Here is a 19492-nt window from a genome sequence, read left to right as displayed (position 1 = left end):
TGGAGTGTAGTACCATGCGCATGCGCACATCCCTCAGGCCACTGGAACAGTGTAGATACTTCTCGACATTTCCTCGCATCTTGAGCACGTCAGTCGCGGCACTACCGCGCGTGTACCTTCACATTAAAGGTAATCATCCATTTACGAGCAGCATCAAACACACTCATTCAAAAGAAAAAAATATATAATTTGAGATAGTGTGTATATTCAATAGTTTGTGTATTGTGTAAAAGTGGAATGCTTAAAGTCCATTGCCGTGTCTGGTTGCGACTCAAGGTACATGACGACTTTTATTTCCAAAGGTAAAACCGGCAGTAGAAAAACATGTCCAACTTGACGTAAACATGTAGCGCCAGCTCCATAGTAGTTGTTGACATATATAGCAAAAGTGTAGGATAGTGGAGGGGAGCGACTGTGGATATCTTCGAATGTTTTTGACAGCGACTGGCGGTGTGATTGGGACAACAAAGATCCGTCTCCATTCGTAAGATTTGCCGTGTGCTCCTTTTAACGCCTCGTTTTAAAATGCAACGATTTAATGTGCATTCTGAGTCCTTCAACTAAAAAAAGTATGCACGGGTGTCGAACGGATGAAGAAGATAGGGGCGATAGATGAAATGCCCATCTAAATTAACCGTACAATATATTTTGTTTCAGTTACTGTGTTCATTGTCCTTTCAAAGCCATACCATACCAAAAGCAGTTGTAAAATTCGAACATTTCTTCTAACGCTCACGCCATCGTGCCAAGTACGTCAAGGTAACCGTACTTCGATCATGCTTACGCTCACGCATCTGATCTGCTATCCTGTCGTTAGCCCGGGATTACTTCTGAATGAACGCTCCAAAAACGGACTACCACAAACATGTTTGAAATAATGACTATTAAATATAAATTTAGCTCTGAGCGAACTCGTTACTCGGTCAGCGCGCCGATAATAGCACTGACGGTTACCTTTAATTTGGAGCATAACCGGAAGTGTCATTTTAGCTGTGTTATATTGTATTGCTTTACAATCATAATTTCTACTGTATGCTTCTTTGCTAATCTGTGTACGTGTTACCCGCAGAGCCTAGAGTACTTACACATGTTTAAGATGCTAATGCAAAACACGCTTGTGTAGCTAACCACGCCCACGAACCCATTTTTCATTGGCGTAGCGTTATTGCTCTCTATAATTTAGCTCTAGCTCTATTTAGCTACCTTGCTTGGCAACCCTAGTAGAAATAGTTTTGTTTATCTAGTTATTTTCTGTGGAGTTTAACCTTAATGCTATCTTCCTGTGTCATCTTTTGCCCAGGCCCGGACTGGCTTATTTAGCCACACAGAAGGACTACAATGCTGTGTTGGGGCAATGCTTCCTATGGACAGCTGGGTTTGGGTGGCATTGATGAAGAGATAGTGGTTGAACCAAGGAAATGTGAGTTTTTCCATGGGAAGCAAGTGCGTGATGTGGGCTGTGGACGCAAGCACACTGTTTTCCTGGTGGATGATGGCACTGTCTACACTTGTGGCTGCAATGATCTGGGTCAGCTGGGTCACGAGAAGTCCAGGAAGAAACCAGGTTGGTGATTTTAAAAAGTTGATCTTAATGATGTTTGATGAATTGACTCATCCATTTAATGTCCTCCATCAGAACAGGTTGTGGCTCTTGATGCTCAGATCATAACAGCGGTGTCTTGTGGCGAATCGCATACACTTGCCTTGAATGACAGCGGGCAGGTTTTCTCATGGGGCCTGGGCTCAGATGGGCAGCTGGGCTTAAATAACTTTGAGGAATGTGTTCGTGTGCCTAGGTAAAGCTTCCTTGTATGCTAATATATGATGTACCAGCAGCAACTGCAATATAAGCATTCTGTCTCTGTAAATGGCAGAAACATCAAGACTTTGAGTGATGTTCAAATCGCTCAGGTAGCCTGTGGTTACTGGCACTCCATTGCACTTTCAAAAGGTGAGGATGGTTCATGCATTGTATACATTATATTCCTTTAAATGATAATTGTCATGACGAGATATGTGCATTTTTTTTCCACAGCGGGACAGGTTTTCTCCTGGGGTCAAAATCGATACGGACAACTTGGACTTGGAGCCAATGGACAAAGCGTTTCCACTCCCCAAATCATTCAGTCTCTGCAGGGTGTTCCTTTTGTTCAGCTATCAGCAGGTGGCGCTCACAGCTTCGCCCTTACTCTCTCAGGAGCAGTGTTTGGTTGGGGCCGGAACAAGTTTGGTCAGCTGGGCCTCAATGACAGCAATGGTGAGGAAGTTAATACATCTTTAAGACATGTCTTGGCACTCTCTGTATTTGTAGTTCACTATTAATAATATAGTAACATATCACACAGACATGACACAGCCTTTTTTTCTTCTCTCAGACCGATGTTTTCCAACCCTACTCAAGTCACTTAGATCGCAGAGAGTAATTTTCATCTCCTGTGGAGAAGATCACACAGCGGCTCTGACCAAGGTCAGTTATATATTGTTTACAGTAAGCAATATACTGCAGCAGTAGGGCAGACTGGATAATATAGGGTCTTCTGATGACACAACATGCTGAATTCTTGACTTGGTAGAAAAAACACAAGAATAATAATTATGTGAATAAGTTGTAGCTTTTCTAATGAAAAATGTTGTATTATGAGAATACTGTGAAGTTGTATTTTTTCAGGAAAAGGTATAGTATTACAGAGACATTCTATTTATTCATCAGGGAATATCAGTAAATATGTTTTGAAAAAACTACTGGCTGATGATGCACCAAACTCGACCAAATAGGTGATTTTGTGTATTTTATTTCTCAAGAGAAGACAAGAATGTCTGATGACAAACCGCACCTCTTGATATCTCTCCTTGATTAAGTCATGTAATTACATTTTTGTCTTCTAAAATTACGAGGGCTGTCTTTGACTAAGGATTTTACTAGTTGAATCCAATTCATTAATATTTTGTTCAAAGTAGACCAGTTGTCTGATGTTGTTTTTTTCCTTAAACAAATGGGCTTATTACTGCAAATTTCCCCACTGAAGGACGAATAAAGGCATATCTTATCTTACTAGGAAAGTGGGCACATCGCACATGATAAATGTGCACTGAAATAGGAACAACATGACTGGGAATACAGCTGGAATAGGTACAGATTCTGCAAAATCGAAAAAGTTTTCTGTGTGGGTTATTGACCACAACTCAATACAAAGGGTCAAAAAATGAGCATAATTCGTCTTAAGTCTTAAAATGTTGCTTTTATAACCACAATACTTTAGAATCACTGTGTGCAGATGAGTGAGATTATTCTCTCTGTCGACTACTTTTTATTATTCATATTTTAAAGATACATGTCAGATGCCAACTGTGCATAACTTGCTGAAAAATGTGTATGTGTCACCACACTGTAACCATGATGTTACTGATTGTAGCTTTGCAGGTATCTTGTCTATAAGAAAGTTGTGTTGCTTATTCTACAGGAGGGAGGTGTCTTTACATTTGGAGCAGGAGGATATGGCCAACTGGGACATAACTCTACAAACCATGAAATCAATCCAAGGAAAGTGTTTGAGCTTATGGGAAATGTCGTCACACAGATTGCGTGTGGAAGGTGAGACCTCTTTGTATATATTTTTTTTACCTGAAAAAAACGCCCAACAACTTATTTTTACAATTCAAGACAGCACACGTTGGCTTTCACACCCTCGTGCGAAAAGATGGACTCATTTGGACTTGGCGGTAATGGACAACTTGGAACCCGGTCTACCTGCAACAGAAAAAGCCCAGGCCCCGTCAAGGGCCCCTGGATACCCTCCAGTGGTCCTGATAATACATGTGAGTCTCAGTGATCTAGTTACAATAGCGATGTTGTGAGATTAGAATGTGACCATAAATTAGCCGAATCACTGTATAATCCACGGGGTTCAAAGCGTTAGAAGAGTAGCGTCTTATACATTGGAAATTACGATATACACACTAATGAGGATAAATGCAATAAAAGATGGATGGATGGATGACATCTCACGCTCAAAATGTTTTTGCGTCATTCTATCCTTTTTTATTTATAAAATGAATGTTACTTATTTACATAGTTTACCTTTGCAGGTATGCATCAGAGTGTTTGTGTGAAGAGGATTTATGCTGGAGGAGACCAAAGCTTTGCTCATTATTGTGCTACCAATGTAAGTTCAGTATTCAGCAACAACTTACATTTTTGCCCATGGAATGTGGCATGACAGGAGATGTGCTACTTTCTCTTCTGTTGTGTGTTGGTAGAACCTGCAAAACATTGACAATGTGTCGATACCAGACCCCCAGCCAAGAGTTTGCACCTTGAATGAGGAAACGATACGAAAATGGCTGGACCACTCACCAGGAAGACTCCCACAAGAAATCACCAAGTAAAGTCTTCTCGTCCTTACAACGTAGGCTGGCCGTGTATGAGGACAACATGGTGCAGTCATTCCATTATGGATACGTGGTTGTGAAAAGTCACACTGATTGCTCCCCTCTTGTGTTTCTCTCAGTGAGATTGACCTGGTATTTTCATCAGCAAGCTGCCTCAATGGATCCTTCTTATATACAAGGTAATTAGGTTGTGAAAGGAGGTTGGGTTTCTTTCACAGGTGGTCGAGGGAGATTACAACTCGTGCTTCATATGAGGAGTAGATGCAGCTTTGTGGTTTGTCTTCCGTTCTTTTATTATTTATTACAGTCATCAGCATTCATTAATTTTCAACTGCTTCCGTCAATCAAAAAATGACTTCAGTTCTATATGTCTTTTCGACTTGAGGTGATGTCATTTTCAATATTTGTTCAGTTCCGTGTTGTCTTTGACAAGTATGTTGGCTTTCCCCCAATCTTTTTCAGTCCATCCTCAGAAAACGACAAGGGGAAAAAGCGTTGTGTCAGGAAGTGCATTCGGCATAAAAACTATGGCAAAACTACTCATGTGGTTGACTTGCTTTGGCTGTCCAAAAAATAAAATCACATTTTTTTGTATTTTTGTATTTTTGACATCACAAAAAAACAAAACAAAACACACTATTTGAATACAGTAGAAACTTGGTTTTATGTTATTCATTCGTTCCAGATGGTTTGACTCTTAAGTTTCCAATAAGAAATCATGGAAATTCAATTAATGTGTTCCAGAAAGCCAAAAATGTTAACACAAAACATATTTATAGTTTCACAGTTATAGCTGTACATGCAGAAAACAATTCAAAATACATATAAATACTATATATAAATGATGAATGAAAGCAATAAATCAACATTTTATGTTACTTTTACTGAAGACTTGACTGTTGCCAAAGACATAATGTGATGATGTGAGCTCATCAAAACGAGGCAAATGTTTGGTGTACATTTTTGATCACTGAAAAACACCCTAACCATGGCAGATGATAACTGAGGTTCCACTGTCTTCTTCTTCCTCTTTGGGCTTTCCCCTTCAGGGGTCGCCACAGCAAATCAATCTCCTCCATCCAACCCATCTTCTGGATCTGTCTCTTTCACACCAGCTACCCTCATGTCCTCCTTCATTACATCCATAAACCTTCTCTTTGGTCTTCCTCTGCACCTCCTACCTGGCAGCATCCTTCTACCAATATATTCACTATCTCTCCTCCGGACATGTCCCAACCATCTCAGTCTGGCCTCCCTGACTCCCCTTGTACTCATTTTTTGATCCTATCCATCCTGGTCACTCCCAATGAAAACCTCAGCATCCTCACCTCTGCTACCCTCTAGTTCTACTTGATTATAAATGTCAATCTTTTCATTCACCATGTGTTCAGTATAAAGCAGAATCACATGAGGAAAAAGCGGTAGAAAATGAATGAATGAACATATTCTAGCATTTGCGCAAGTAGCCTTTTGAAACGGCCTCTATTCAGTCACACTGTAATTCTGCTTCTCCTTTTCTCAGTCATCCCGATCACTACTGTACCAGCAGTAAATGGTCAGGGACCGATATGAACATGGCCCGTCTCCTGTTCCACAGACTGATTACACAAGATCACCCTGAGATCTCCCAACAGGTCAGGCATCAATACATCATTTGTGGTAATTGGCACAGAGCTCGCAGACCTCTTGACTTTCTTCATCATTGTCAGATTGCTGCTAGTATGGAGAAGAACCTTATCCCCAGACTGAGCAACTCCCCTCCAGACATAGAAGCACTGAGACTCTACCTCACTCTTCCAGAATGCCCTCTCTTCAGTGATCCAAACAATTATGTGACAATCTCTATCCCGTTTGCAAAATCACTCCTCAGCCTGAAAGAAGCTCCTCTGAAGGTACTAGGTAAGAGGAAGGGCTACAGACATGAACGTTTTAGATATGATTGTACTAAGTGGTTCTGTTAAGCTCAGTTTGCCATAGTGCAGTTTGGAACGTTAAAAACATTCCTCTTAGTTGTGTTGGTCAGATGGTAATAGCTGTACAACTTAGCAGCCTGATACTGTGTTATTTTGTGTTACAAACAAAAGACATGCTTTTATAGAGAAAAGGTACACAAGTGTGTCTTTATTGACCAGTGAACTGTAGCAAACTGCACTGCTTGATGGACACAGGTTATTTCTTATATTTTGTTTGCCTCAGGAAAGTGGTGGTCTACATTCGAACCCCCAGTCTTCCAGCGGCTGGTAGAGCTGTACAAAGGGGTGGTGGTGTATCTGCTTCAGATGCACAAGGTGGGCATCCCATCGACAGAGCAGAGAATTTTCACCTGTTTCCTGGACACATCCCTCCGATTGATGGAAATCCTGCACTTGGTGAGAAATCTGTCAAAGTCTTTCTAATAGTCTACACCAGTTATTCTCAACTGGTGGTTCCACAACCTACTTTAGGGTTATGGACCTGTTTACATTGGGTTGGGCAGAAAAATTTGCTCATGGTATTTTTAATTAATTTATTTTTTATTTAATTAATTAATTATGCCCACAGTGAAGACTCCCATGTATGACAGGAAAGTGGACCGGGATCATTTTTGACTCTGAGCTCAATTTTATTCCACATATTAAAAATGTTACAAAAACAGGGTTTTATCATTTAAAGAATATAGCCAGAGTCCGCCCGTTCCTCTCTCAGGCAAATACAGAGATGCTGATGCATGCTTTTATTTCTAGTCGTATTGACTATTGCAATGCCCTGCTTTCTGGCCTTCCTAAAAGAAACATCACAAGTCTACAACTATTACAGAACTCAGCTGTGTCACCTGTGTGCTGACAAGGACCAGAAGGCAAGCTGTTCTAAAATCACTGCATTGGCTCCCTGTATGTTTCAGGATCGATTTTAAGGTTCTCTTAATAGTTTTTAAATGTCTTAGGGGTTGTGGGCCTTCTTATCTTTCTGAATTGCTTTTAAGTTATGAACCCTCGCTGGCCCTCAGGTCTTCCGACACCAGCCTATTATGTATTCCCAGAGTTAAAACATGAACACACGGTGAGGCACTTTCCAGTTTTATGGCCCCCGTTTGTGGAACAGACTGCCGGAGGACCTGAGGGCCGTAGAGACCGTTGAGATTTTTAAAAATATGCTCAAGACCCACCTATTTAATTTGGCTTTTAACTCGTGCTCTCTTTTTTTTAACCTTTGAACTTGACTTTTATATATTGGTTATTTTATACCCTATACCTATTGTTTTGGATCTTAACCAAATGTTTTTATATTTTTCCACATGCTTATTTTAGTTTTTATTAATGTTTTTATATATTTTACTTTTTATGTCATTTTGTCACCAAATATAGTAGACATAATATGAGAAAATGAAATATACACTCGTAATAACAAATATAGTAGAAATAATATGACAAAAATGTAATAATATTAAATAAAATAAGCCATATAAGACTAATGCATGTGTGTGTGTTGCTGTAAATGTGTCCCGGTGGTAGGGGAGCTGAGTGGATGGTGGACAGAACGTGATGTCAGGGGTTCAGAGTTGAGTTTTAGCTTGACTTGGGTTATGGCTGCAACACGAGCGGTGGACGAGTTGTTAGCGTGCAGACCACACAGCTAGGAGACTCGAGTGAGATTCCTCCCTCGGCCACCTCTGTGTGGAGTTTACATGTTCTCCGTGTGTGGGCTTCTCCGGTTTCCTCCCACATTCCAAAAACATGCTAGGTTAATTGGCGACTCCAAATTGTCCATAGGTATGAATGTGAGTGTGAATGGTTGTTTGTCTATATGTGCCCTGTGATTGGCTGGCGACTAGTCCAGGGTGTACCCCGCCTCTCGCCCGAACAGCTGGGATAGGCTCCAGCACCCCCGCGACCCTCGTGAGGATAAGCGGTAGAAAATGAATGAATGAAGGAATAATAGACTAAATAGCCACTAAACAGCATGATTTATGCCACAACATTTGAAGTGGTAAGGGATGACTGTATTTGAATAATTTTGGTTGAAAAATGTCTATAATTTGGCTCGCTTATCATTTAGGGTGGGTCTCACAGCCAAACCAGTTGAGAACCACTGGTCTACATTTCTCATGACTTATTGATCATCTCCACTTTCCTATCACCTCAGGTGAATGAGAGAGCTGGACACATTATACAGTATGATAAATTCTACATTCATGAATTGGATGACTTGATAGACATCAGAAATGACTATATCACTTGGATTCAGGGACAAATGTATCCAGGGGTGAGTATTTAAGCCTGTAGCCTCTTTTTATATGAAGTTAGGAAGCTGGTCAGAACTTGACTAATGTGGCTCGTTTATTGGTACCTCTGTCCTCAGGGTCACGACGGTGTAGTAACTTTGTGCAGGTACCCTTTTGTATTTGATGCACCAGCAAAGACAACTCTGCTCCAGACTGATGCTGTCTTACAAATGCAGGTACTGCCATTTTCATTTACAAACACTATCATGCTGCAAAATGGAAGCTAATGAGTATTTTCTGTGTGAATAGATGGCAGTGGATCAGGCTCAAATGCAAAACTTGAGTTCCATGTTTTTACCTGCTGTGGAATCTGTAAACCCCTGCCTCATCCTCATTGTCCGGAGGGAAAATATAGTAGGAGACACGATGGAAGTGCTCAGGAAATCCAAGAACGTTGACTACAAGAAGCCACTAAAGGTTTATCTTTTATCTATTGCACAAATGTAAGAGAACCCTGACAGTGTGAAACATGTTGTGGCTACAATTCTGGGCAGGTTATCTTTGTTGGAGAAGAGGCGGTTGATGCTGGAGGTGTGAGAAAAGAATTCTTTCTCCTGATCATGAAAGAGTTGTTGGACCCAAAGTACGGCATGTTCCGTTACCACGAAGAGTCCAGGCTCATCTGGTTCTCACGCAAGGTACAGATTGGATTTGTCTCTGTAATAGTAGACACTGATTTAAAAACACGGCTAATGGCGAGCCCACCAAATGTACAGCCCTCTTCTTCCACCTCAAAGAAAAAGGTTCAAACTTAAAAAACATTTTTTATGAACGTATTTAGTGACAGAAAGCAAGACAAACCCCAAACATGGTTGCTGTTGACACACATCAAAAAATAGGAACACTACTTGAAAAACAAACATTTTTGGCATTCAAATTCACTGTGGAAATATAAAATTAAGTTGGTCCAAGAGCCTTACCCGTTTTAAATGATACAATGTTGGTTGTCATGTGATATGTGATCGTTTATCTTTTCACAATACTTCCACACTTTGGATGATTTCTTTTGGTAGCCATTATGAGCCAATAAGCCAGTGGATGTTCATCATGATCACGATAATCATTGAAAGCGTTATAAGTAGTCATCTATAGTTACATATACAAACTGCCAGTAAATGAATGTTCCTTCCAGACTTTTGAGGACACTGACTTGTTCAACCTGATCGGAGTTATCTGTGGTCTCGCCATCTACAACCTCACCATTGTGGAGCTCAACTTTCCTGTGGCGCTTTACAAGAAACTTCTGAAGAGGAAACCCACGTTAGATGACCTGAAGGAGCTCATGCCAGATGTAGGGAGGTGAGGTCAAAAGAACATCATCTTATCGCTCCATGAAGCACATTTTAACATCAGTACAGTCTGATGTCCATCATCACCTCAAGATACATTTCAATGTGAGACTACTTTCACACTTAATAACAAATCTATATGCTTTTATCTAGGAGTCTCCAACTGTTACTGGACTACCCAGAGGATGACCTCGAGGAAACCTTCTGCTTGAACTTCACAGTTAGTACTATTAGTGCCAGGTATCTCTGTCCCTTCTTGCTGGGCTGACCCCCTGGAGGTTCTGGTGGGGGTTGTGGTGAGCTGTCTGGGGCGTGGGTGGGGTGGTGGTGGTCATCCCGGGGGCAGGCCGTCCCTCGGGGTGGTGGGTAGACGTGGTGCCGCATCCGGTGGGTGGTGGGCACCTGCTGCTACGGGGGGGGGGGGCGCCCGGTGGCGCTGGTTCCTCCACGGCCTCCCTTGCCTCTGGTGGTGGGCCGGGGGTTGCCCTGGGTGCTCTGGCTTGGTTACTGTGTGGGACCGTGGGGTGTGGGCATGGGGGGCTTGGGGTCGTGGGGGAGCCTCGACCAAGGGTTTGGGGGTGGGTCATCGGCGGCCCCTGCTATTTGCCGGTGTCTGGCTGGCCACCTCTGTCTTCGGTCTGGTGGCGGTCTTCCCACCTCCGGGGTGTCCTACTTGGCGTGTAGGTGGGTGGATGGGAGATGTGGTGGAGATGGGTCGGCGCTGGGGCGGAGGATGGGGCTGGGGGGGCATTCACTTTTTGTGGCTGTTGGGGTGTTGCTTTTCTTGTGGGCTCTACTGTGTGGTGTGTGTGTCTCTGTCCCTCCCTGGCACTTTTGGCTCACGTGCCTTGGGGGCGTGGTTGTGCTCTGCCTCATACGGGTCCCGGTTCTCCTGTGGTCTCTGTGGTGTTGCTCCCTGCTGCTGCAGTCCCTGCTGTTCTGGCCTCGGGGCGCGTGGTTTGTCCGCGGCTGGCACAATCTCTGGTGGGGCCCCCTGCATGGGGTGGCCGGAGGCCATCGCTGAGGGAGTTGGCGGGCCGGACTGGTTGCCATGATGGGCTGGGTGGGGCCTGTGGCTGGTCCTGTGGCCCACGGCTTGCTCCGGGCGGTGCTGTGCTGGTTTGCCCCGCTCGGTTGGTCGGTAGTGCGTGGTGGGCGTGTGTGGGCCCCGGTCCTCCCTGCTGCACCTCACATACAGCGGGGAAAATAAGTATTGAACACGTCAACATTTCTCTCAAAAAACATATTTCTAATCGAGCTATTGACATGAAATTTTCACCAGATGTCGGCATCAACCCAAGTAATGCACACATACAAAGAAATCCAAACATTTATGTCCATAAATTAAGTTGTGTAATAAAGTGAAATGGCACAGGGAATAAGTATTGAACACGCGTACTGAAATTTATTTAATACTTAGTGCAAAAACCTTTGTTGGTGATTACAGCCTCAAGACGCCTCCTGTATGGAGAAACCAGTCGAATACATTGCTCAGGTGTGATTTTGGCCCATTCATCCACACAAACTGCCTTCAAATCTTCAAGGTTCCGGGGGTCTCTTCTGTGAACCCGGATCTTCAGTTCTTTCCAAAGATTTTCAATTGGATTCAAGTCTGGTGATTGACTGGGCCATTCTAGCAGCTTTATTTTCTTTTTCTTCAACCAGTTGAGTGTTACCTTGGCTGTGTGCTTGGGATCGTTGTCTTGCTGATCCACCCTCTTTTCATCTTCAGCAGCCTGGCAGATGACAGCAGATTCTGATCAAGAATGTCTCGATACTTTTCTCCAGTCATTATTCCTTCAATGATATGAAGTCTACCAGTACCACATGCTGAAAAACAGCCCCACGCCATGATGCTCCCACCTCCAAACTTGACTGTTGGTATGGTGTTTTGGGGGTGATGTGCAGTGCCATTTTTCCTCCAAACATGTTGTGTCTTATGACATCCGAAGAGTTCAATTTTGGTCTCATCTGACCAGAGTATGTTCTCCCAGAATGTCATGGGTTTATCCAAATGTTGTGTCGCAAACTCCAAACGAGCTTCAACATGCTTCCTCTTCAAAAATGGAGTCTTGCGTGGTGTGCGTGCATGGAGGCCATGGCGGTTGAGTGCATTACTTATTGTTTTCTTTGAAACAACGGTACCTGCTGATTCCAGGTTTTTCTGAAGCTCTCCACGAGTGGTCCTGGGCTGTTGGAGAACCCTTCTGATGATTGTTTTGACTCCTCTGTCTGAAATCTTGCGAGGAGCACCTGGCCATGGCTGGTTTATGGTAATGCCGTGTTCTTTCCACTTCTGGATGATGGCCCCAATGGTACTCACTGGAACTTTCAGAAGTTTAGAAATGTGCCTGTAACCAATGCCTTCAGTGTGTTTTGCAACAATAAGGCTGCGTAGGTCTTTGGACAGCTCTTTGCTTTTACCCATCATGCAATGCTTCTTGTCTAACACCTTGCTGGTGAGAAACCTTTTTAAAAGGCATTAATCAGGACTAAACCAGCTGATATTACTTTGCACTAATAGGGGACAGGTTAACCTTCTAAATACTGACAAACTCCAGCTGCTTTCTTGGCTTTCCAGACCTTTTTACCCCTCCTTTTCTTCATGTGTTCAATACTTATTCCCTGTGCCATTGCACTTTATTACACATAACTTAATTTATGAGCATAAATGTTTGGATTCTTTGTATGTGTGCATTACTTGGGTTGATGCCGACATCTGGTGAAAATTTCATGTCAATAGCTTGATTAGAAATATGTTTTTTGAGAGAAATGTTGACGTGTTCAATACTTATTTTCCCCGCTGTACATGTATGACCTTGGGGGTGATCTGCAATTGGTTGTGCCGGGGGTGAGGGGTTTCCTTGCGGATGCCCCTTTGTTCTCTGCATTCCTCTGGCTTGGTCACCCTTCCTGGAGGTCTCGCTGGAACCAGTTGACACTTGTGCTTGCCCTAGGGGCGCGGTTGGCGCTACCTCCCTTGGTTTGTCCTGGGTCGCGTGCACCACCGTGCCCTTGAGGGGGCGTTCAGCGGTCTCCGGGCAGTGGGGTCCATGCTGCTGGTGGCCTGAAGTCTGGTGGTGGCTTAGGATTGCTGCGCTGTGGTGGCTGCTGCGGGCTGTGTGTTGGGATGGGGCGTGATCTAGCTCGTGGGGACGGGGGCCTGGGTGGCGTGTGGGGGGCATGCGCCTTGGAGTTGGGCCTGCTGGGGGGGGGGACGATGCTGTCCCGGGCGTTTGTGTGTCTGCTACCACTGGTCTCTATGCTCTGCTGCATCGCTTTCCGTACCCGGTCTTGTCTTAGGGCTCGTCGGGGATGGTTCTCCGGTACATGGGTGGTGCGCTGCTGGTTCTGGGGGCGGGGGGCATCCCGGTGGATGATGAGATCTGTTGGTGGCCTAGCGCTGGTCTTGACTCCTTGGCTCTGGTGCTTGGCCTTCCCGTGGCTTGGAGCTGTGGCACTTCCTCTCCGGGGGTGAGCTGCCCGGCGGGTGTCGGCCAGCGCCTTGCTGCTCGCCTGTGCACCCCCTCCGCTTGCTCATGTGCGGGCCTCCCCCCCTCGCCCACTCCTTTGTCTGCCTCACTGCTGTTGCCCCGACGCCGTGGTCGAGGGGGTTTGGGGTCTATCCCCTGGCCGGTCCGTGTCTCTCTGGGCTCGGGGCCTGGTTGTGGGTCCCCCGCCCTATAGTGCCCTGGACACCTCACCCGGGGACGTCCACGGTGTGTGCTTGCGTGTGTGCGTATTGAGTGGATGGGGCATACACACACGCATACGAGCACACTTACGCACACATATGAATATGCACACAGAAGTACACACCTCCATATAGGCACTCACAGCACATGGGTGCTTCTCTACACAATCTACCGTCTTATCCCTGATGTCTTTATGCTATTGGTATGCTATTATTACAGTAATAATGATGTCAAGCAGTGAGATTTAATTACTGTAACTGGCTGTAATTGTGTTTACTATCACGGTTCATGTCTTCATTGTTACTATTGCCACTGGTAAGTTGGACTATTTCATTTCACTGATATCATCTCCATTGTGACCCTTAGCCATCATTGACATTTAACTGATGCAGTCTTGTTTGTCACTCTTGTTGTCATGGGAATTGTTGTTGCTGCTGTTTTTGTCTCTCTCTCTCTACTGTTCCCCCCCACCCCCAGTTTCTCTTCTTCTTGTCTGTGTTTCTTATTGCTCCGGTCTGGCCGCTCCAAATTCGCATAACAAAAACATCAAATAACGGCAAATAAAATTTCATAGTACAGGGAAGTTGTAGCTTACACCTTTCCTGACACAGAGCAAATCTGTTTAGCATGTAAGGGCATTTAGATCAACAATACTATCTGCCCCAATGGCTGGACGGGAACGCTTCTGACGTCAACGTGTACGGATCAATATTTCAACTCATTCAGTCTCAGTCTTTTTTCAGTACCGGCCATTTCAATGATTTAGTGCAGACTTTGCTAGTACTCGTGATTATACAAAAACTGATTTTTGCTCATTTTATAGCCCAGGACTGAATTAAGTAATTTCATTCTGGGGGCCAGATGGAATGCTCTGGTGGGGCCCCAATGACCACCAGTTGAGGTTTACTACTCCAGAAATTGTTTTGATAAGCTGTCCATTGCAGTTTCTTTCTTGGACACTTCCATGACAGCATCTCTGAGTAATTTCACAGGGATTAGTGTTTAGTGTCTATATCAACAAAATTCCCTTTCTTTTCAGATCACTGAGGAAAACTATGGTGCCACGGAGGTCTTAGAACTTATACCTAATGGTGAAAACATCAATGTTAATAAATCAAACAGGTAATATTTTCTGCTTGTTTTGGCATTGGTGTGAAATAAATATTTATAACAATCTGATTTCTTCCTGAGTGCAACTATTGAGTTGCTGCTTTTACACATAGGGTGAGCAAAATAAGCATTTAATTTCCTGCTGATTTTGACAGAAAATGTAAATGTTAATGACTTATCAAAGATTTCATTATATACGTATGTATCACATCTTTTTTAGCCTTTTTCTAAAATGAAACATAACAGCGCATTAATACTTATTTCTCCTACTGTACTGTACACAATCACATATAAATTCTGTGATTTTACGTTTTTCTGTGCAGGCAAGACTTTGTCAGTGCGTACGTGGAGTACATATTCAACATCTCAGTGGCGCCGCTCTTTGAGTGCTTCTATGCAGGCTTCCACAAGGTGTGTGGAGGCAAAGTTCTAGAGCTGTTCCAGCCCAACGAACTACAGGGCATGGTGATTGGCAACACCAACTATGACTGGACTGAGCTTGAAAAGGTTTGGAAACATTTGTTCATATCTGGGTTTGGTATGGAAAATGTCATGTATTTCCCCCCCCCCCTCAAGAGCACTGAATACAAGGGAGAGTACTGGGCAGACCATCCCACCATTAGGATATTCTGGGACGTGTTCCACAACCTTCCTTTAGAAAAGAAGAAACAGTTCCTGTGTAAGTGTTGCTCTCTGTAGCAAGCCAGTATTTGGGCATGGTGGAGATGCACAACATGAAATGGATGTCATTTGTCTCCTCAGTGTTCCTGACAGGCAGCGATCGTATTCCCATTTTGGGTATGAAAAGCCTGAAACTGGTAATTCAGCCAACCGGTGGGGGAGAACATTACTTGCCCGTTGCCCACACCTGTTTCAACCTTCTGGACCTGCCCAAATACACCAGTGCCGAGTCACTCCGGGAGAAGCTTCTTCAAGCAATAGACCACTATCAAGGCTTCAATCTGGCGTGAGATCACTGGGAAAGGTCTGGACGTCCATGTCCAGACTGTCCACAGGCCTCCACATTCCCAAATGTATTGCTTTGCAGACTGAAGTGAGCCTGGTTGTAAGGAGTTCACAAGACACTAGATGTCATTAAGACTTAGCAACATAAACACTTTTGTGTTACTTTGGGATTATTTTTAAGCGTTTTATTAAACTCCCACAGCATTTGATGCCCTATTACAAGGGGGACTTACATTTGATATTTCAACAATGTACTTTGTCATGTTTGGATATGGCAACTACAAGGAAGCAACCTGCTGGTACATATAAGACTTCAACACACTAACATCACTGATTATCTTGAGCAAAAAAAAAAGCATCAGTGTTGGCCGAGTGACTTTCACTCCAAAATGCAGGAGCTAACAGCGTGCATGATGTGTGATAGAGACAGTATTAACCTTTTTACTTCACGTATGTTTGATAGTTGCGCTTTGGAGTGCATTATCTTGGCTGTGAATCTTAAAGTGGTCAAATAAAAGTGCTAGCCACTGACATGTCAGGAGACAGTAACTGCAGTATTTGAGTTACTTGGTGATCATTTATTTGTGGTCTTCAGAGACATGAAAGTGATCATTTTAATGGGGTAACTCATGATGGACCAGCTTGTAATGGGACCCACAAGAGGGACAGCGCTGGGCATCTCCCTCATGGAGCCAGAACCACACAATGGCAGTGTTGTCTTCCTCACCTGCAGATATTTTTATTAATCTGAAAAAAGTCATTCAATATACATACATATATTTTTTTTATGTGAAATATTACTTACAAAGACAGCCCACCAGCCTCTTATTTCCAATACAAGGCACAATGTGAGGGTCATCTTTGGTTCCAGCGTACTCTTTAGGCTTCAATATACTGTAGGGATCCTTTTAATGTATTTTCAACCAGATATGAGTACGAAAGAGGGCAGCTTATAACACTTTTCAAATGAATAGCATACTTTCCCCAGTTTGAGGGCTTGTAGGGCACGGCGTTCCAGTCCAGTCGCTTGTTCCTCATCGGTTGGTATTCCTGGGAATTAGATAAGAATGCATTTCAAGCAGATTTATTGTGCAATAGACAACGCTTCTGTGTCAAATGGAGTGTGACTTTGTTGTTGAACGCCACCTCTGCCAGGACACTGGCACCCAACCAAAGCACGCCTGCCCGAAGGAGGCCTACCCCAAGTTCAAATGACCTTCATGAGGGCACTATAGTTAGCAAAATTGAAACGTTGAGGGAAGTTGGTGGCAGAGATTACATCCAGGATTGTATGCAGTTGGCTTTATCAGAACACAGCATTTAAGCAGCAATCACTTGAAACCGCCCCGTCTTAAATGTTATGTTAGGTCTGTGTTCCTCGACTTTTACCTTTCACGGTGGTCATGGAACGCTGTAACAACACTCGACTCCTTAACTGCAACGTCGTTGAACAAATTCGGTAGAGAAGTCGGCTCGCCATGCCCGTCTTTACGTTCAGATACCGAGAATTAAGTGACAAACGCGACAGCTGAACTCCAGGGGACAGAGATGCGCGAGTAATGAACGAGTCGTTCAAAACTCATGATCGTGTAACGGAATCGGGACTCACGGGAACTCGTCTCTTAGCTTGTTAACCCTGATACAGCCAGCTAAATTAAAAAAAGAAATTATGTGAATTGTGAATCAGCTACCGGATGTACCCGATTCCCAATTTGTTCCACATGGACGAGTTTGTGCACATGCGCACTGTGACGGAAAACTGGAGTGAATTAAGTACCCAATTCACTTCTTTGAGTGACTCATTACAATTCGAGTCAATAAAAGGAATTGAGTTTCTCATCACTATAGGGTGCCTCGACAAGAAGTGCGGTCGGGCCAATGGGGAGCAGAGCGACACAACTTGATTGACATTCATTTCAGCCAATGAAAGCAACGCTTCAAGGTGCGCACACGGAACGATTACAATGTCACATTTTTGAAGTTGCCACTCTGCTGCAAGACAAAGTAAAGGATAATAAAAGGGAAGTAAATGTAAAGAAAGATATTACAGAGAACAGGTGTCATGGAGCCAGATGCGGCCCGGGCTATAATTTTATATGGCCTGCGAAAGGTAAGTGTATGTGGTATGTGTATGCAGTCTAGGTATGTGTAAAAAATACACTTCACATTTTTACTTGTAAATGAATTTATTCTTTAAATTGGACAGAAACGTTGTACTGTGTGCAACAACGTTGTGATCACGAAACAAGATAGTCCAAGCATTTTTAGTTATCAAAAATAAATACTTGAACGTCTGCCTGTCACCTTCACATTCTCACTTCTCATTTCAAAACACGTTATCCATGGTTCGTTTAACTATACCGTAGTGACGTCATCAGTATGTATCTTGACCTCTAGTGGTGTTGTTTGAAAATAACGTGCCTAAACCACTGTTTCCAAACCCTTCTTAAGACTTTTTGTCAGCCAATTATTTATTCGTCAGCCACACTCATACGTTTTCTGGTTTGTTTAAACCACCATCTTGGATCAAGATGAAGACGAAATCTCATGATACTTGCACGTGAGTGCACCACATATTGTGGGAGAGATTTTAGAGCAACAGCGTTTGATTTTGTCAAATTTACTGCACTTGAGCAAATTTTCCTTCTCTTTCGGCTCTTCCCTTCATGGGTCACCACAACAAATCAATCTCCTCCATCCAACCCTGTCTTCTGCATCTGTCTCTTTGACACCAACTACCCTCGTGTCCTCCTTCACTACATCCATAAACCTCCTCTTTGGTCTTCCTCTACGCCTCCTACCTGGCAGCTCTAAACACAGTCTCCTTCTACTAATATATTCACTATATCTCCTCTGGACATTTTCGAACCATCTCTGGTCTGGCCTCTCTGACTTTATGTCCAAGGCCTCCAAGCCAAAGTAAAATGACTATTTTAGTAATCTTTTCTTTCAGCAAGTTTAGTCTAAACTAAAAGTCCTATGACTGGTGCTGTAGTTATTCCACTGTATCTGCTGTGAGATAATCAGGGTCACACAGTGGTCTCGCCCAGTCTGAGGTATCCTGGTGGTGCCTCCTGGAGGTGCTTCTCTGATTTATCATCCCTTATCTTGACAGCAGAAGTGTCTGCTTGCATGAAGAGCCCCACCCACATTTGTTCAGTGCACTCCCTTGCACACAGCAACCTTGTATGTGCTTTGTGTACGACTTGTGCCTTTTGAAGCTTCTATGGACATCATTTATTAATAGAAATTTGCCCAAACATCAGTTTGGAAATAACTGTCTGCAATGATTGGTATTACTTGTGGTATTACTGTTTACATTGGTGGTAAAAACTAAATATTACAAATGTGTAGCCTATAGATTACCTGTGTCTGTTTTTAAAATCTTCTATTACATGTATATAATTGTACTCCCCAGAAAGTGATAGAAGTACATACAGGATGTGGTCTAGTCAACTCCCACATAGTGTACATACAGATAGCTAAGGTCAAACGACATATTTGCAAATAGATGTTTGCCAATTTTCAACTCGCCTTTCAACTTTTTATTGATTATAAAAGCTAGAATTTGTAATGGTCATTTATTATTTTTTTTCAGGGCAACATAGCAGGTCAAAGCCCCCGTACCGCTCAATAGTGGAATTGCGCCTGTGAATACACGTTGCAGTGCAGCATTGGCAGTATAGCGAGACACAATATTTTTTGCACTCTTGTTTACAACATGCGCCGTCAACATACACAGTGTGACGAAACACAGATTTTTCTGGGTTTCACAGTGCCTT

The 19492-nt window shown here is 43.4% G+C and overlaps 2 protein-coding genes across 2 annotated transcripts; one reads left to right on the top strand and one right to left on the bottom strand.

Moving 5' to 3' along the window:
* The first annotated feature begins 336 nt into the window (after positions 1–336).
* Positions 337–16470, top strand: herc4 (HECT and RLD domain containing E3 ubiquitin protein ligase 4). The gene is made up of 24 exons (XM_058057999.2): positions 337–484; positions 1301–1564; positions 1637–1796; positions 1875–1951; positions 2036–2257; positions 2376–2467; positions 3462–3592; positions 3662–3816; positions 4087–4163; positions 4258–4382; positions 4509–4568; positions 5912–6023; positions 6099–6288; positions 6586–6758; positions 8512–8631; positions 8728–8826; positions 8900–9067; positions 9145–9288; positions 9783–9949; positions 10093–10159; positions 14674–14756; positions 15068–15251; positions 15321–15423; positions 15507–16470. Exons 2-24 carry the CDS (start codon positions 1339–1341, stop codon positions 15713–15715), a joined length of 3144 nt encoding a protein of 1047 aa, XP_057913982.2. The 5' UTR covers positions 337–484; positions 1301–1338; the 3' UTR covers positions 15716–16470.
* Positions 16274–17272, bottom strand: cox5b2 (cytochrome c oxidase subunit 5B2). The gene is made up of 4 exons (XM_058058016.2): positions 17100–17272; positions 16690–16760; positions 16516–16615; positions 16274–16437 (listed from the first exon to the last, which is right to left on the bottom strand). The coding sequence occupies exons 1-4, from the start codon at positions 17188–17190 to the stop codon at positions 16325–16327; spliced, it is 375 nt and encodes a 124-aa protein (XP_057913999.2). The 5' UTR covers positions 17191–17272; the 3' UTR covers positions 16274–16324.
* Between the last annotated feature and the right edge of the window lie 2220 nt (positions 17273–19492).

The sequence above is a fragment of the Doryrhamphus excisus genome, linkage group LG20 (assembly GCF_037039965.1).
Source record: "Doryrhamphus excisus strain RoL-2023G ecotype Guam linkage group LG20, RoL_Dexc_Guam_v1.1, whole genome shotgun sequence".
In the NCBI taxonomy this organism is placed as follows: domain Eukaryota; kingdom Metazoa; phylum Chordata; class Actinopteri; order Syngnathiformes; family Syngnathidae; genus Doryrhamphus; species Doryrhamphus excisus.
This window is presented reverse-complemented; position numbering and strand designations above follow the sequence as displayed.

Bases quoted from the DNA above. Each gene is read 5' to 3' on its own strand.
- herc4 (XM_058057999.2), top strand. From the start codon at position 1,339: ATGCTGTGTTGGGGCAATGCTTCCTATGGACAGCTGGGTTTGGGTGGC. The intron at 4,569-5,911 runs GTAATTAGGTTG...TCCTTTTCTCAG, and splicing joins GGATCCTTCTTATATACAAG to TCATCCCGATCACTACTGTA. The intron at 6,289-6,585 runs GTAAGAGGAAGG...TGTTTGCCTCAG, and splicing joins AGCTCCTCTGAAGGTACTAG to GAAAGTGGTGGTCTACATTC.
- cox5b2 (XM_058058016.2), bottom strand. From the start codon at position 17,190: ATGGCGAGCCGACTTCTCTACCGAATTTGTTCAACGACGTTGCAGTTA. The intron at 16,616-16,689 runs GTATGCTATTCA...ATACATTAAAAG, and splicing joins AAGCCCTCAAACTGGGGAAA to GATCCCTACAGTATATTGAA. The intron at 16,438-16,515 runs GTAAGTAATATT...AAATATCTGCAG, and splicing joins GAGGCTGGTGGGCTGTCTTT to GTGAGGAAGACAACACTGCC.